We start from the raw sequence: 14,020 nt of genomic DNA, 5'->3' as shown, positions 1-14,020 counted from the left end.
AGAACTCTCGATAATTTCTAATCACTGAGATTGGAAATCAGTCAATACTTCGAAGACAATAGGGATTAACTTTTACTTGATTATATATCTATCAGCTAAAGTTGTGTCCTCGTTTACTACCCTAGATTACAACCAATTTTGTAATGAATACGGACTGATAATTGACTAAACCAGTTATTAAGGAAAGTTTGAAATTTTGAGAGGATATTGTTTTATTATAATGAAATAAGTTTTTCGGATTTTATCCCGATTTGTTAGGTTTTTTACATCCCTGGCGTTTCGTATACTTTTAGGACTGGGTAAAGGTCCTCCCTTAGGAATTATTTTTAATTCGACTACATTTTTTTATGTGCGCTTATTACTTAATAACTTTTTACTATGTATACCGGTTTTAACAATTCTTTTTTTTTATGAAAATAATGCTGGTGCTTGTCATGTGCTTTTGTTTAAATTTTATCGACACCTAACGGATGTTTTTTTTTGTGTTATCCTTAATAATGCGTTTTTAATTAATTATTATTATTATTGAAGTCAGTTTTTTTTTTCATTTACAAGCATATACAATTATTTAATTGAATAAAAATACTAAGTACATTTTTTTAAAATATTATTGGCCAACTACTTTGTAGCCAGGTAGAACTCAACTAGAAAAAAATATTAAGAATCTGTATAGTAAGTAATTAACACGCCTTTCTCTTTAAAATTATTTCTTTCAATTAAAGTTATATTCTCCTGCTTTTGTCAATAAATAAACCAGATACGTGATGTATATTAGTTTCACGTTAAACACTTTAACTGCTAACTCACTATAAAGGAATTCGTACAAAGACTTAAACGAATTGAGTTTCGATTCAGTTCAAGATAGCGGGTTTAAAACTAGTTTTATAGAATTGGTATGGATTTGAATTAAGTAGTAAAAAGGAAGAATACAGTTTATAAATATAAAGGCTCAGTACTAAATTCCTTCTGGTAAGATGAGAACTCTGTGTCAGGAAACCAGAAACATAGACAACACCAACACAAAAGCTCAGATCACAATGAATGAAGGCATACATGCTATAAGGGAATCTTACTGAGGTAGGTACCTCAAGTACTACCTCAAAAGCTCTCTTAGGGAAGGAATAGCATAAAATATCTTACTCATAATCTGCCTCACTAGAGGAGTACCACAATATTTTAGAAGAACATGGTCAAATAAGAATGATCTTAAGTGGTTTTATGTTCCTGTGGTGAGTAAGGTGGCCAGAGCTCCTGGGAAAGATCGGGGATAGGGTCGGCAACGCGCTTTTGCAGCACCTGATGTTGCAGGAGTCCACGCTTTAATATCCCACTACTGGGCATAGGCCTCTTTCCCCATGTAGGAGAAGGATCAGAGCTTAATCCACCACGCTGCTCCAATGCGGGTTGGCGGATATATTTCTTACTATGAGTAACGATCGCTATCAGGTGTACATGATAAGAACCGGGACCGACGGCTTAAAGTGCTCTCCGAGGCACGGTGGGGCGACCCACAAGGTCTGCACAAACACCCAGACCACGGCAAACACCTGTATGGCCAATACAAATGTTTGTCATGTGCGGTGATCGAAACCGCAACCGCCAGCGTGGCATCCACAGGAGTCTATAACTGCTTATTATCTGCTGACCGTACGCTCGTTTGTTACTTTAGTGATATATAAAAATGTGTAAAATATTTTTATATTTTTTCCTTTATAAACTTTTATTAACCATCGATCTATCAAAGGAGACCAATTCTGAAACTAGACGCTTCTGTAAATCTGAAAACGTCTCAACTAATTTATTTAATACTGTCAATGGAATTTAGTCCTTCATCGAATAAAGTTGTCATTTGTTAGCGCTTTTACCAGAACCTTTATTGTAATCAATTATATGAAGTCGGTTACGCAATTCGCTATGTACGGTTGGTAAATAAAGTTATATTATATAAATTCAAATATTTGATAACTTTCTTGTCTGATTTAAAAAATATTTTTCGATAACGTTACTTTTGGCTGCAGGTTACAGGCGATAATGAATTTGAGTTTGACACAGCCTAAAGCAATATTTTGACTTGAAAGAACACAGACCCAGAACAGGTATCTCTTGAGGCATATTTTCTTAAACATACATTTTTAAATACAGTACAAAATCAATATTTCACAACTTAGGGCTTTACCTTTAAAACTAAAGCTGTTATGTTTGTTGCTATAACATCAAATATAAAAGACACAGTTTGTCGGGAATTTATTAATCAACTTCCGGAAGATCCAAAAATTGTGCACCCAACCTGTAAAGATTAGATTAATAACTTATAATATTGGGATTGTATTGACGACATTTTTTTAAATATCTCTTAAATAAGAAATAACATATTCTATGAATTTTTTTATTATACATTACACCTTCACACACACACACACACACACACACACATATATATATATATATATATATATATATATATATATATATATATATATATATATATATCATCATCATCATTACAGCCTATACAGTCCACTGCTGGACATAGGCCTCCAAAAGTTTACGCTAAAAATAACGTGAACTCATGTGTTTTGCCCATAGTCACCACGCTGGGCAGACGGGTTGGTGACCGTATATATATATTTATATTTATAAAAGTTATATTTTTTTTTTCTTTAAGATATTTATAATATTAGTAAGATAGATATTTAGTATCAAATTATCAAATTATATGTTTTTTATGAATAAATTCTTTAAAAAGGAACGCAAAGCAGGAAATTAATATATCTGAAAGGAAAACGTTTAAGGAAGAAATTTAAAAGACTTTTCAAACATTTGCATTCAATTTAAAATACGTAAGAGTATCTTTTAAATCGAATTAATTTTCTTCATGCCGTACTTTAGAACTCGTAAAAGTGCTTTTGAGGATGGATAAATTTGTGCTAAAGTTAATTTGAGTTTTATTAGACCGATAATATCTTCAGATACCTAATATTCATTCTTCTATTGACAGTAAAGGCAATCCCAACAAGCTATTCGAAACATGCTGGTTTAAAATTAGTTTATTAGGGCTTATATTATTTCGAAATTGAAAATGAATCTGTCGTTTGCTATTTAGGTGTGATTGTTTTTATAAGTGATCAAAATTTTATTAATTTAATCTTATTAATATATGCGTTTATTGAATAGAATTTCTTTTTCCGTGTAGAACTAGGCATATTATAAGAGGAAAAATATTTGTGGTGGTTTAGATGTTTATTAAAAATTAGGATAAATCATGATCATCATCATCATCATCATCATCATCATCATCATCATTTCAGCTTATCACAGTCCACTGTTGAACATAGGCCTCCACAAGTTCACGCCAAAAATGGTGTGATTCATGTCTGTTACCCATAGTCACCACGCTGGACAGGCGGGTTAGTGACCGTAAGTGGGCGGTTTGGTTAGGATAAATAGTATAGTAGTAGTAGTAGTTTTTAAGCTCTGTGTTCTAAATATGTGTAATATTGTAAAATTTTGAAAGGTAAAAATGTTTATGTGTTAATAATCAGTATAAAATATTTTTTACGAACTTTTTTGAAATTAATTATTGTCGTGAAAAAATAATAATATTAAGCTAAAGTAATAAGTAAAATTTTCGTTCACTTAAATACTAAATATGAAGCTTTTTGGCATACTTTAAGACATTTTCCAATAATACTTTCATGAAACTTGGCAGCGCTTATATTCGTGGTAAAATTTATGATATTATGTTATGAAATATATTCCCATAATTCAAACCTGTGCAAATAAAATATTCCTATAACTTCTATTTGTAGTATATGTAGTAAACTTGTGTGTGCAATAAACAAGTGATCTAGGCACCCGGTTTATTTTATTTTTTTATTATTTATTGTCATATACATACTAACATTTCAGGTTAATTATATAATGTGATAGTACACACTTAGATAGTTTAATAAAGCAATAGCAGCCCTTGTGAATTCATTGCAATATCCTGCTCAAAATTATGGATAGCCTGACTGAAGAAGTAACTCGATCTTACAGTAGATCACAGGCAAATAAAACTGCTTTCAGCCAGTGTTGTGTTCCTGTGGTGAGTGAGGTGACCAAAGCTCCTGGGGGGATTAGGGTTAGGGTTGCGATGCTTCTGGTGTTGCAGATGTCTATAGGTTACGGTGACCGCTTATACCGGTAAGCCGTATGCTCGTAGTTGTATTAAAATTAATGTAGGTGTATTATGTTTGTGTGAGTGTCTATGTATGCATTAAGCATGTTAATCTTTACTGTTAAGGTGCGTGTTGGTAAGAATGTTCTATATAAATTAAATGTTGGATAAGTTACTTATTGTTTTCCCAAATTCAAAATAAAAAAAGTGTTAAATAAACATTTTATGTGCGTATTTAAGAGTTTATTCCTTAAGAATCGATTTTCATATAAGGCCCCCAGTTTGCAAAAATGTGAGTAGGAAAATCTACTAAATTAATGAACTCGTTACGTTACACGTTACACCGGCTGAACAAGTCCGATCCTGTCGAATTAGCCGAGTTCATTAGTTACGGCAAAAATTTGAGAGTGTATTTTCATTAACAGAAAATGTACACAACTTTCAGACCTTCTCAAACTATCGGAGTATTCTTTGGGATATTCCAGTGCTAGTTCCTTCAGAAGATATTTAGTAGCTCCTAGTTTATTCCTTTCATTGATCCATCGACGACGCGCTGGCGCAACGGACACAGCACTGGTTTGTGGTTGTTGCGCTGACGGTTTCGGGTTCGATCCGTGCGCATGGCAAACGTTTGTATTGGCCATACAGATGTTTGCCGTAGTCTGGGCGTTTGTGCTTGTGTATTTTGTGTCGTTTCGGACCCCGACACATAAATAATCCGAAAATCCTAGTGGGGTCCGTTGTGTGTGAGGCGTTTATTTATATATTTATTTATTTTCGAACCCATAGCTTATTTTTATTAATCACACAAATTTCCTCATCTACCTCTTCTAAAATCGCCGTTAAGATTAACTTAATTAATTTATTTACTTTATTGCGCTGTAAGCTGTTCATCTTAAGAAACACCATTCACTTGTAAACTATACTCGAACGAAGTGCGTACGATTTTGATGCAGAAGCGAGTATTTTAGCTACTAAATTACTCGCTACTAGACTTAATACTAGCATAAGGCGAACAACCCGTTAATTATGTTCAAACTTATATTTTTTGTTAATTTTTGTTAAATTTTAATGTTTGATGAATTAAAGTTCACATTTAAATTAATATAGACATCAACCTTTATTAGATTTTCGTATGATATAAATAAACTTCAATAAAATCAATTTGTATATAACTTATATATTTATATACTATTCTGTATATATATATATATATATATATATATATATATATATATATATATATATATATATACAGAATAGTATATTATCTGTATCTAATGTAAAAATAAAATACAAATTTAATACAAATTTGTATTCGTTATTATCTATACATAATACCTACCCTCTTTAATATCTTGAAAAGGAATTTGAAAATAGAATTTCAGTAAGAGCAAAATTAAATATTATACAAACAGATGAGGGCTTATGTTTTTTGTTATATTATCATCGTAATTTTAACGAAAATAATAACAGTCCTTAATGATTTAATAAACTTAGTAACAAATTTTATTCTTCATTAATCTTCCTTAAGAAAACTACACTAATTTAAATTAATTACATTATTTTAACCCAACTAGACAACTAACAAATCCACTACCTTACTTTGGTACCTACTACTTAGTAGGTACCAAATTTCACTCTCCATTAATCTTCCTTACAAAAACTATACTATTTTAAATTAATTACATTATTTAAACCCATACAAATGTAGTTACTAGTTACGTCTACGTTATTGTACAATATAATGTGATGTGCCAACGTTGTAATAAAGAAAATTTAGTTAAAATACCTATTTTATTGATGTTTACTCGCAAACAAAAAAATCAAAATCAATCACGATTCAGCCTGTAATATCCCACTACTGGGTATAGGCTTCTTTCTCCGTACAGGAGAAGGATTGGAGCTTAATCCACCTCACTGCTCCACTGCGGATTGGCGGATATGTCGCCTATTATAAGTAACGATCGCTATCAGGTATTTATGATAATAGCCGGGACTGACAGCTTAATGTGCTCTCCGAGGCAAGGTGGGCCGACCCACAAGGACAGATATCCAAACTGGAAACAAATATTTGAACGAATACAAATATCGAACCGAATCCGTAACACGTACATCCGTAAACCGTCGGTGTTTCAGGCCTCTACACGCACTACATTAAACAAATAATACAACGTAGGTAGACGAAAACATGGTCAAGTAAATACGCGTTATCAAAGATCACTGAAAAAATTGTCATCAGATCTCTATTAAAATAAAATGGAACCACACAAGCACTACCATTCGATTAAAAAAAGAATCATCAAAATCGGTCTATCCAGTAAAAAGTTCTGAGGTAAAATACATTAAAAAATACAGTCATATTGAGCAGTTTCTCCTTTTATTGGAACTCAGTTAAAAACAATTAATAATATTTGAAATTTTTCTTCCAGATGTCAACATCAGAAGAAACGCTAAAACACGGTCTGGCAAACAAATGCGCGTCGCGGGAGACATCCTCCTGTATCGCGATTGAGCTCGTTGGATATGTTGACAGAATGTTGAGAACCGCTGCCTTCCAGCTGTCTGATGACTTGATGATTGTTGATGAGAGGTACGTTTGAAATAATAAATAAACGCCTTACACTCGACTGCCCAATTTATTCTTGTATCATGGGGTTGGAAATACACAAAACACAAATTGCCAGGCCACATCAAACATCCATATATGTATGTATGTATGGCAAATACAAGTGTACTCCATGTGCGGGTTTTGACCGCCAGAGAAACAACCGCAATCCAGTGTGACCATTGCTAATTATTATTAGTTATATATTAATTTTAAGTATCATTTTACGGGACTCCAAATATTTCGGTGACGATGCGGACCCTATCTAAACTCATGGGTGACTAATGAGCTGCGAGTTTGATGTTACTGCGTTGGTATCATAAAATAAGAAGTATTCAAAGTGACTTTAAAAAAACATTACTACTTTACTATACTTTTGACGTTAAAAAAATTATATTGAAATATTTTGTACTTATTATATTTATCTCGTAGTTGCGTTTTCTTTTCTTTTTATTTGGCCAAATGCAACCAAGTACCAATAGCGAACAAACAAATGTACGTGCTCAAGTGCTGAACAAAGATTTGATACTAGGATATAAACCAACAAATTTTCAATTAAAATAGAACAGTATTTTTCCTGGGAACAAAAATACTTTCTCCAGCGAGGAATGTGGGTTTTATTCCTGCCCCGAGTCTGGTCGTAAATAATATGTGTACCTATTTATTTATGTGGGTGTTATTTATGTGAACGATTATTACAAAAAATATGTATCTGTATCAGCCAGCTGTTACCTAAAAAAGGCATTACTGCCAACCTGTGGAACAGACGTCGATATCCTTGCAATAAGTTTAAGAGATTTTGAGGACCAAAGAGCAATTCCTCATTGTTAAAAAACACTAATTGGAGTTTGAATTCAAATATTTCTACTTAAATCAATTTATCACAAAAAGTTTTTCAATACCTTTGAGGACTTTACGAACTTTATGTAGAAAGCTTATTATAACATCAATGAATACCTTAATGATGAAAAGGTATGGGAACTTCGTTGTGTCAAAGTTAATGGTAAAAATTAAAAAAAAAAATTAAAACCGGTAAAACCGGGATAGATGCCTCACTTTTTGAAATAGTCACCTAATTTTAAAAATATGGTTTTTATACGAATAGTTTTTATTAATGTAGCTAGCTCAATTCTTTATGTTGAATTATGACTATTTTTTTTCAACCTAGCCAATGCAGATTAAGCAGAAATTAGCTTTTCGTGAACCCTTTTTTTTGAGGATAGATGCCTACCTATATGGATAGTTGCCCCGTCATGAAAATAGTGAGTAGGATAGGTGCCCTTTAAGCCGTGTAAACGAAAAACCCAAACCAAATGTTAGGTTAGGTTAGGTTAGTTCTACTCCTAAAACATCGATTGTCTCCAAGAAACATGGGCCATAGCAATAAAAAAAAAATTTGTGTTTTTTTTATATCTTTTAATTGTTATAATTAGAATATAATTTTTATATCACACAGATTACTATACATAATTAAATTTTTAGAGCTTTTGTTTAACTAAAATATAAATTCTTAAGTTTCAACAATATATATATATATATATATATATATATATAAATTTAATTAAATTTTACAAGCATTTATTCAACAAAAGTATAAATTCTTAATTGTTGGTCTAAAATATTCATATCAAATGTCAACATGCACATTGCACAATAATAATAAATAATAATAATAAATACTCTTTATTGTACACCACAAAGAAACATTACAACAAAAGTGATACATGAAAAGAAAGATGTACACAGGCGGTCTTATCGCTAAGAGCGATTTCTTCCAGACAACCTTTGGGCATAGGACATAGCGAAGAAAAAGAGAAGCGGTAGGGAAGTGTACAAACAGTTGATAAAGAATTGGCATATAGTTAATAAGCAGTACGATATTAATAGAAGTAAATATACATATACACATACATATACACACAATATACATACACATACATATATACAAATAAATATATACATATATACTACATAAAAAAATATATACACAATACATACACAATCATACTTTCTCATCGAAAGCTGACTGTAGGTTTTCTATAGTCCAAGAACATACTCGAGCTCGCATTTCTTCCTTTCTTTTATATTTTCGTGGCATAGTTCTGCTAGAATCAGTAAAACATCCAAACATAAATATACGTAAATACATAAAAAATATAACAGACACAAAAAAAATTATACATATAAACTTACTTTATATATGGTGAATGAAGGGATATGCCCCTAAGAGCACCTATACCTCAAAACATTAGGGCAACTATCCTTTGTGATTGGGATAGATGCCCACGTATTTTTTAAATAAATTATAAACAAAATAGCATCTATTTACAACTATATGCAGACTCAATGACACTGTATATAGACGTGATAAAAAATATAACGGAATTTAGTACTATTTATAAAATTATACAACCTTAAATACTAACCTTTAAAACTTTGACGTGTTTGTAAATTTCGCCACGGAGAAAATTGCACACACGATCCGAACGCGTCCTTGCCACACGAATATCTGTGGATATCTGAGGTACGGGGTGACTTCGACTCCTACTTATGCGATTAATTTTTATTTGTAAGTTCGGGATGTTACGTTTTTAGAACATGAGGCATCTATCCTACTGCGGCATCTCTCCCGGTTTTACCATATTTAAACCTTCCCTGGGCCTTAAGGAACAGACAAAAAGAAATTAACCGAATCGGTCGAGCGATTCTCAAGTTATGCGCTTAGTAACATTAATTTTTATTTATATAGATTTACAACTGTAACAAATATTATTTGTTCAAAAGGTGGATCTTTATAATTATTTCAGACGGGTATAACTATTTTCAGCTATTAAGAGTTTTATTTCAATAATTTGTCACTACGATAACGAGAACGAGTACAAGTTGAAGACTAACATATTTTTGTTTTCAAATCTTTACGCGAATTTTACTCGTTATAATAAAACAACTTTTTCGCGCCCTGCGCGCGTTGCTACCCTTTTTATTATTATTATTGTTTTGGTCATACCAACTCAGAAACCTTTGTGGGCTCATACACAACACTTTGCTGAATATCATGACATAATCAAATGGATAGCTTACGATTCTATGTATAAAGGACATACAGAAAAACATTCATTTTTATGTATATATATATATATATATATATATATACACATATAAATGAATGATATATATATATATACAGATTATCTATAATATTTAGAAAATACGTGTATGAAATATGACGTGTTGTTTAATAAAGAACATTATTATCATTAAAATTAAAATGAAATTTTTTTTTTTTATATTTTATAAACCAAAATTAAAGAAAATTACTTTGAAATTTTATCTAAGATAATGGATCGACTAACTATAATAAATAAATCTTTTTCTCGGTACCTTGGTCATTTTCTTCAAACCGATGAAGAAAAATTGCCGTAATAACAAATTTTGTTGTATCAATTATTGTTATTTATAATAATTTCTAAACTAGCTATTAAATGTAACTCGGTTTTACGTAAATAAGATAAACAATTATAATTGGTTAAATAATTATTTAACAAGATAAAAATAAAAACATCTAAAAACTATTAATGATTACGAAATGTTTCTTTCTAAAATAATTTGCTTGATAAAACAATTAAAAGACTAATTGTCACTTGAAATTATATTTTCTTTCACAAAAATTATTTAATTTGTCAAATTGTGAAATAAGGCTTAAAATAAAATAATTTAAAATACTATAATATTGAATGTCTATCACAAAATATTACAATCATAGTCGTAGGTTATTCTGGTTACAAGTTGAAATCTTATCGAGGGTAACAAGCGAGTAATGTAGTATTTCATACCATGATAATTTATCTATAATTTTGTATCTGTGATTATCTATAGTATTTTTAGTCGATAATTTTAGTGAGCTAGCTATATGGTTGCAGCAATGAAGAATATAGCCAACCCCTCTCTTCCTGTGGGTGTCGTGAGAGGCGACTAAGGAATAACACAGTTCCACTACCACCTTGGAACTTAAGAAGCCGCCTGGTGGTGGGATAACTATCCAACTGCGGCGCGTTAGCACAGTGGTAATAGCACTGGCTGTTACGGGTTCGATTCCCCCTCACGACAGACATTTGTATCGACCATACAGATGTTAGTCGTGGTCTGGGCGTTGTGTTTGTGTATTGTATGTGTTTCCGGACCCCCAACACAGGAGAAAATCTCACTGAGGATCCGTTGAGTGTGATGTGTTAATAATTATCAAAAAAAAAAATCAAGGCCAAAGACGGGCAACAGCGTCTTCGGTGCGACAAAGCCAGCCCTGCGGTCACTAACCCGCCTGCCCAGCGTGGTGACTCTAGGCAAAACACATGAGTTCGCACCATTTTAGACGCAAACTTGTGGAGACCTATATCCAACAGTGGACTGCAATAGGCTGAAGTGTGTGTTTTGCGCAGCTGCAAAATCCAATTTAAATTTAATGCAAAGAACTCAAAATAAACTGTAGAAGGTAATATTTAATCCTAACTACTTAACGCGTACGAAAAAATTATACGAAAAAACTAAATTATTGAATGTTATTCAAATTTAAACGTACAATACATATTCATGATGATATTCATTTCTCATGTATTCATGAGAAAATTTTTAACGAACAATCATACATAAATTAAGTTCACTAAAAAATGCCAGTACGAAATATTCCCTTGAGGAGCGCGTAGAGCCTTATATGTCGAGCACCAAGAACTAACTACGGTGCAAAAAATATCTTGTTTGAAGGCGTCAAATTGTATAATAGTTTCTAGTGATGTAAAGAACTGACAATCATTACAAACATATTAAAAACTTATAATAAACAATTGCTGAATAAAATTAAAATTATTAGAAATTAAAAACATATATAAAATTATAAATTAACTTAAGTGCCCTGAAATGCCATGTCACTTCTGCTCTTTGTTTGATCCATGTATATTCCACGCAATCAATCGCTGTGTTCGCTGAATGTTAGATTTCTACCCACTTTAGTATTGTTTTTTCTTTTGTATTGGATTCGCAGTAATACTAATGTTATAAATTGCAAATTGTTTATGTAGGTAAATTTCTCATGAATCAATTGAATTTATTATAATTCTTTATGAGAATAAAGTTTCTATAACCATAACTTGTGGAGGCCTATGTCCAGAAGTGGACTGCGATAGGCTGATGTGTGTGAAGTGAGCTAGAACTATTAGTATCAATTTGAAGCAAGTAATATTCAGATTGTATGTGCAATTGTACATACACTCGTATAAGGTTACCAATTACTTTGACACAAAAAAACTTTCAGCTTTACAATTACTGTTAACTTGATTGTAGGCTTTTATCGTGTTTCAATTTTAACCAATCAGAGTTTTTTCCCTTAATAGAAGAAAAATAAAATCTTTTTGAATAGTGACGTTGCGCCTTGTAAACGCAATAAAAAAACATAGTTTTCATTGTATTATATCTGTCTATATGATCATGACGATTTTTTTTTTTTTTTTTTGGTAAATTTATGTAACAAAACGTTTGTAAAAAAATTAATTGCAATTTATAGACTTGTTAATTTTATAATTATACTTATACCATTTTCAATACACAAATGTTATTATAAATCAAATTCATCAGAATAATTAAGTAAAAGTTCTTTTAAAAATTGCGATAGTAATTTTATTTTCATTTTGAAGGTAGTTTCTATTTATCAAAAAGAATGATTTCATTCACCAAATGTTTTAAATTCGGAATCGTATTTGATTGTGATTCGCAGATTTATGATTATTATTCGCGTTTATTTGAAAGCAATTAACAAATTGAAAAGTCAACAAAAAATTAAAAAAGTAAAAACAAAGAATAGACTTAAAAAAATCAAAACCAAAATAGTTAAATAATAAAAAGTAAATATGTTATAAAAACACGGCCCTAACAACCGAATAATGCATAAAATTAAGAAAAAAAAAAAATTTATCATATTTTAATTTAAGATTCGATTTTTTTCAGCAACGGTGCCGCAGCTGAGATGCCAATTAGGCCAGAGACTTTGGCGCGGGCTGGTACCACACTAGAAGACCAGGCGCAACAGGTTATCCTAGACAAGCTCTGGAACTTCGCCACAACCCGTTCGTTGAGATACAGACTTTTGGACAACGCTGACGTTGTCATTGCTGGCAAGAAAGAAAAGGATGGCACTTTGGGTGTTGGTGCGTATTTGATACTTCAAATTTTTTAAGTTGTGTCATAATGACAAAACCATGTCTCTGATGTTTTTTATGGTCACCTTTGATATTGATTTATCAGATGGAAAGTAAAAAGTTACGGTTAGAGATCTCTCTTTAGACGGACTAATTTTTTCTATACTAACCACATATACATGTTATAAGTAGGTATGTAATGCAATAACAAAACCAAAAAGTATTCATGCAAATTCACGCAAATTCACACAAATGCAAAAGATCACAGCTAAATAATACTGTTTTCAAGCAGTATTGTGTTCCTGTTGGTGAGTAAGGTGACCAGAGCTCCTGGAGGGATTGGGGATTAGGTCGGCAACGCGCTTGCGATGCTTCTGGTGTTGCAGGTGTCTATAAGCTACGGTAATCGCTTACCATCAGGTGAGCCGTACGCTTGTTTGCCGACCTAGTGACATAAAAAAAAAAAAAAAAAATTCGGTCACGTAGGAAGATAAAACACGAATATGAAATTTTTACAACGCTAATGCTTTGACAACCCTGGTGTTTATGATTTTTGTAACTTTTAATTAACTATTCGAAATAATATAGTAATAAATAAAATACATAACAGTTATATATATTTATCAGCTTTAAAAAAATCCATAAACTGTAAACATAAATTTTATAATAACAATTACGAAGGCTTTTATCTCTTTCAAAGTATTCAAATGTTGTAATAAAACTTGTCGAGCCTCTTTTTAAGGCTTAAAAAGAAAAGAAAAAAATTAGCAAAGTTTTTCTAGTTAAACAAAAAAAAAACTTAAAGTATTTAAAATTTCGTTTAGTTTTAGCAACGAAATTGAAACACCTGTTTTTAAATAAATATTTAAAAAAGACCTACGAAAGTATTTAAGTTGAAAAATCGTAACAAGTTAGACAAACGGAAAAACTTTTTCGGGTAGTATTTAAAAATGTTTTTTTAAATAAATTACGTCTAGAATTGTCCGAGAATTTTGTATTATAATTTTGTTTTCAAAGTTGCAATGAACTAGAGCCTACTTTCTGGCGTTAACGGTTAGTATAACGAGG

At 31.4% G+C, this 14,020-nt stretch overlaps 1 protein-coding gene across 1 annotated transcript in view; it reads left to right on the top strand.

The window, feature by feature from the left end:
- LOC123665012 overlaps positions 1-14,020 on the top strand; it is a 42,143-nt gene that overhangs the window by 14,391 nt on the left and 13,732 nt on the right. The window contains exons 2-4 of the mRNA XM_045599373.1: positions 4,605-4,735; positions 6,592-6,752; positions 12,762-12,961. Coding sequence (XP_045455329.1) covers positions 4,605-4,735; positions 6,592-6,752; positions 12,762-12,961 — 492 coding nt within the window. The remainder of the gene's footprint in view (positions 1-4,604; positions 4,736-6,591; positions 6,753-12,761; positions 12,962-14,020) is intronic.

This window comes from Melitaea cinxia, chromosome 23, assembly GCF_905220565.1.
Source record: "Melitaea cinxia chromosome 23, ilMelCinx1.1, whole genome shotgun sequence".
In the NCBI taxonomy this organism is placed as follows: domain Eukaryota; kingdom Metazoa; phylum Arthropoda; class Insecta; order Lepidoptera; family Nymphalidae; genus Melitaea; species Melitaea cinxia.
The sequence above is the reverse complement of the archived record's forward strand: the minus strand, read 5'-3'. Positions and strand labels throughout refer to the sequence as shown.